This window comes from Egretta garzetta, unplaced genomic scaffold, assembly GCF_000687185.1.
Source record: "Egretta garzetta isolate BGI_Z169 unplaced genomic scaffold, ASM68718v1 scaffold14, whole genome shotgun sequence".
Taxonomy (NCBI): Eukaryota; Metazoa; Chordata; class Aves; order Pelecaniformes; family Ardeidae; genus Egretta; species Egretta garzetta.
Genome location: NW_009259588.1, coordinates 6,162,262 through 6,166,329, shown reverse-complemented (window position 1 = coordinate 6,166,329; position 4,068 = coordinate 6,162,262). Strand labels below are relative to the sequence as shown.

Here is a 4,068-nt window from a genome sequence, read left to right as displayed (position 1 = left end):
AGGAGGAACCCCCGGCCGGGGCCTTTCCTTCTCACCTCGGCTGCCCGGTGGTCCCCTCCTCGGTGCCGGGACGGGCTGGAACCGCGGCCCCTGGGTCTAATCCCGCCCCCCCCTCCCCGCTTCCTTTCTCTTCCCGTCTCGGCTGCGCGGCTCATGGCGGGCTGGTGAGCCCTGGCAGCTGCCTGGTAGCCTGCAGCTAGAGTGGGGAGCCGAGAGGAAGAGGTGCCTGGGTGTTTGGGAGGCAGCTGCGGTCTGGGGAATGAGAGAGACTGCTGTTTTGAGAGAATGAGGAAGATGTGAATGGGGTCAATTAAAGCGCTTGAATTTTTTATGAAGTAACTGACCTTCAAGGTTTTACAGATTAATGTTAATTGCTTACAGAGCATGGCTGTATTCTGTCCGGCGTATGAAGAGCTTTACATTCCTTGGAGGATAAGTTACCGTCAGCTGGGGAAAAGAAGCGCAGGATGAGTGGGAGGAGCACCCCCTTGCTTACATTAAAAAGTAGAAAGATATTAAGATATTCTTCCCACGTTTCCTCACGTGGTTTTTTTTTTTTTTAGATAGTCCTTGTATCAATGCTATTTTTAGTACAAGCAGGTGGTCCAAATGAGCGGTGCTGAAGTCAGTGGATGGCCAGAGAACAAGGTCATGCCTGTGCTGCAAAACTGTTGGCTCGTAATGAGCCACAGGAGAGTATCGTGTTGTAATCAGTTACTTGTAAAAACTGCGTGGTCTTTCATTGTGTTTGGCCTACCTTATAATACCCCTAGGGTAAATATTTATATATAGTGATGAATGTCTCTGTACTCCAGAAAATGAAAATAGTTTATAATGACTTGCTTGCACCAGTATATGAGGGTCCAGAGAAATTGATAGAATAAGCTACCAATCAACCAGATAAATTGCTTATGTGTTTTCTGTCTTGTCTTAACAAACAGTAATTGAGTAATAAATGTCTTAAGGATACAGACTAAGATATTGCTCTATTGCTGTTTGTCTTTCTGTTTTGCTGTTATTTTTAGAACTTCTCACGAAGTTTGATGCCTCAGTGCAGTGTAAGGTTCTTTTGAAAAAGGTATTTTTCACATGATGAAGGAGGACAACAGAAAAGTCATAACACACTGAGTCTGATGGTCCTGTAACTCTGTCTCTCCATATATTGCTGCAGTGGAGTCAGTGTGTTTCCGTGTAGTCTCTAATTTGCCTTCTTCCTTTGCATTGCAATGTTTTGTTCTGTTTTGAGAACAGTCTCAATGTCATCATTTCCATCTTTGTGTTTTAGCAGCTCTATTAACATACCCCTCTTGGAGTGCCCCTTCTTTAAATTCTTTATTATATGGAATATAATCTTTGTTGCCATTGGGAGTCTGTGTCTTGGAGCCATAGTAGCAGAGGCTGTGGAGAACGCTGGGTTTTTTCCTGTAGTGTCACCAAGGACTCAGGCCAGAACATGACTTGTCTAGGAAGGGAGAAGGCGCAAAACAGGACAATGCAACTGCAATGCCATAGTGTTCTGGATTACTCCATTCCCTACCCCACCAAAGCGGTAATATAAGTTGGTTTATGCTGTTAAGACTTTACCTAAAAATGGTCAAAACCCAGAGAAAGTATTTCTGGTGTCAAGAATGTTGGGCCAGTTGTGGCCAACTTGTTAACTACACATGAATGTTTGCAAAGTGAAACAGTTGGATTTCTTGAAACGCTGAGAGGAAGAAGCTTTTCCAGGGCTTCTAAGGAAAGACTATTCCTTCCAAAGGAATAAGGAAATGCTTATGTACAGCTGAAAAAGATTAAAGCTGGGGTTGTGTGATCTACAGAAATAGCAGTTTAGGGTTATTAGCCATTTCTGTGTACAAACAAATGAGCTCCCCTTTCCCCTGCTCAGCTGTTTCCTGTCTACTTCTGTGTATCCTGTGGGGTATCTAGTTTTGACCCATTTACCTGCAAATAATCCTTTGCAGGAGGAGGAAAAAAAAAACCAAACACACACAACAATGAGCTCTATTGTGCTCAGGCAGTAATTTCTGTGCTTCTGCTAGCTTGAGTGATGTGGCTCACTGTCGCTGCTTTGTACAGAGAACACTGCTAAAAGGAAGCCAATAATATGTAGTCTAGTGATAAATCCTTTACCTTTTACTTCTGACTGCCTGGCAGATATTCTAGTAAGAGAACTGGTAGTTATGACCCAGCATTTCCTTCAGTCCCTGCATGTGGAGGAGTGCTGCTGTTACAGGCTGGGGTGCATATTGGGGAACATGACAGAGGAGAAGGGCAAATTGCAGAGCTTTCTGCGAGTGTTCTTCCTCAGTGGGCTGTGGTTGTGGGTACTTGGTTTGACTACTATGAAGAGCTCCCTAACAGGGTGTGGTGACCTGCCTTATGTCTTTTCTCAAATTGTCAGCCACCCATTTTGGTGTAGTGCTTTGAGGTTTCTGCTTTGAGTTCCTGGAAATTGGTGGTGGTCAAGGCTGGGGGACTGATTGGGCTCACTGTAGAAGCAGCCTGAATATCTCTATATTAGGGTGTTTCTCACTCACCTGGTCACTCTGATTACATATCTCTGCGTCATGTGTGGAAGATATTGTTGGAGCTTATAGCTCGTTTCCATCTTGGTCATGTCTGTGTGTCCTTTATTTCTTCCTAACCCTTGCTGTCCTGGACAGCTTGGACTCCAAAGGGCATAGAGGCTGAGGACATCCATCGTCTTGGTGGTCAGTGAATAGCAGGAGATTTTGGTTCTCAGTCTGCCCACGCCAACTTGGCTAGCATGTATGGGTTAACTGCAAAAGAGTAAAGTGTGGAAAAGAGTTGGGTGTGTGTGTGGTTTGTTGTTGGTTGGAGTTTTTTGGGGGGGGGGGGGGGGGGGGGGGGTTGTTTGTTTTGCTTTTTGTTTTTTAGGAGAAAGATGCCAGTCAGTTTGAAATTGGCCATAGATGAAACAAGCCTCAGACATGCTCAGTAGCAGTGCACTGTGGTGATGCTGCTGGAGATTCTGGTAGTTGGCAGAAGGAAGGTTGTGCTCATGCTAGTTTTGTGTTGGCAGACTTATTGCAAGTGGGTGCAAATGTCTCTCTGTCACTGTCATGCTTTTCCTTGGCATGTAGCCTTCTTGTAAAGGGTGGGTGCAAATGTCTCTCTGTCACTGTCATGCTTTACAAGAAGGCTACATGCCAAGGAAAAGGGTGTTCTTCAGGATTGGATTGATTATTTCTATGCACATCTCTAATACCTGTCTGGTAAGGAAATGGTATCAAGAGCTGGATGACTTGGATATATAGGTCCCATTAAGCTTCTCATACCCGATTGCTTGATGCACTCGTAGAAAAATTTCATAATTTAGATGCAGTATAGGTGGAAATAATTTGATATGACAGTCTCCACAAAACTAAGAGCAATTTCATTTATTTGTGAAAAGAGCTGAAACAAAATGAACTATAATAGACTGGATTTAACACTTTATCTGTTCAAACAAGTTCTGGTTTTGGTGTTGGAAATGTCTGATGGTTTTGTGTTTTGATTTACAGGTTGAAGACTTTGGGTGACAAATCAAGAGAAGCAAAAAAAAGCAGGCAGAGGTACTTCGGAACATCTTAATGTATAACATTGATCTAGAATGTTCTTGTTAAAGAAAAATTTGAAAGTGGCTCATGTATATGAGCCAGTTACAAAAATATTTGCATATATTTTACAGAATATTATTTTAATAACAGAAAAGCTTAACCCTAATACTGAGGAAATACTTTGCTTAATAGAACCTTGATTGATAGGCCTAAATAATTTCTGATGGCCACCAATCAATTTATAAATGACTATTTGAATTATGTGACTACTCAATGTTATTGTAGTACTTTATAGAAGATTCAGGTTGCACTACACTGAAATGTAGTTGTTTACAGTCTCTGTGAATCTCATGTACTAAAATTGTAATTCAATTTTTTTGTGCAAGAACAGAAATATGAGCCTTTTTATTGTGGAAAATACATGTATAATGGAGTACTTAAATTATTTGTTTCCATCTCTGCTGCAAGATGATTTAAGAATTGTGGTGGGTTTTTTATCCTCTCC

At 42.2% G+C, this 4,068-nt stretch overlaps 1 protein-coding gene across 1 annotated transcript in view; it reads left to right on the top strand.

The window, feature by feature from the left end:
- DTNBP1 (dystrobrevin binding protein 1) overlaps positions 1–4,068 on the top strand; it is a 70,363-nt gene that overhangs the window by 607 nt on the left and 65,688 nt on the right. Inside the window, exon 2 of the mRNA XM_009637945.2 lies at positions 3,528–3,578. Within this exon, the coding sequence (XP_009636240.2) occupies positions 3,528–3,578 (51 nt within the window). The remainder of the gene's footprint in view (positions 1–3,527; positions 3,579–4,068) is intronic.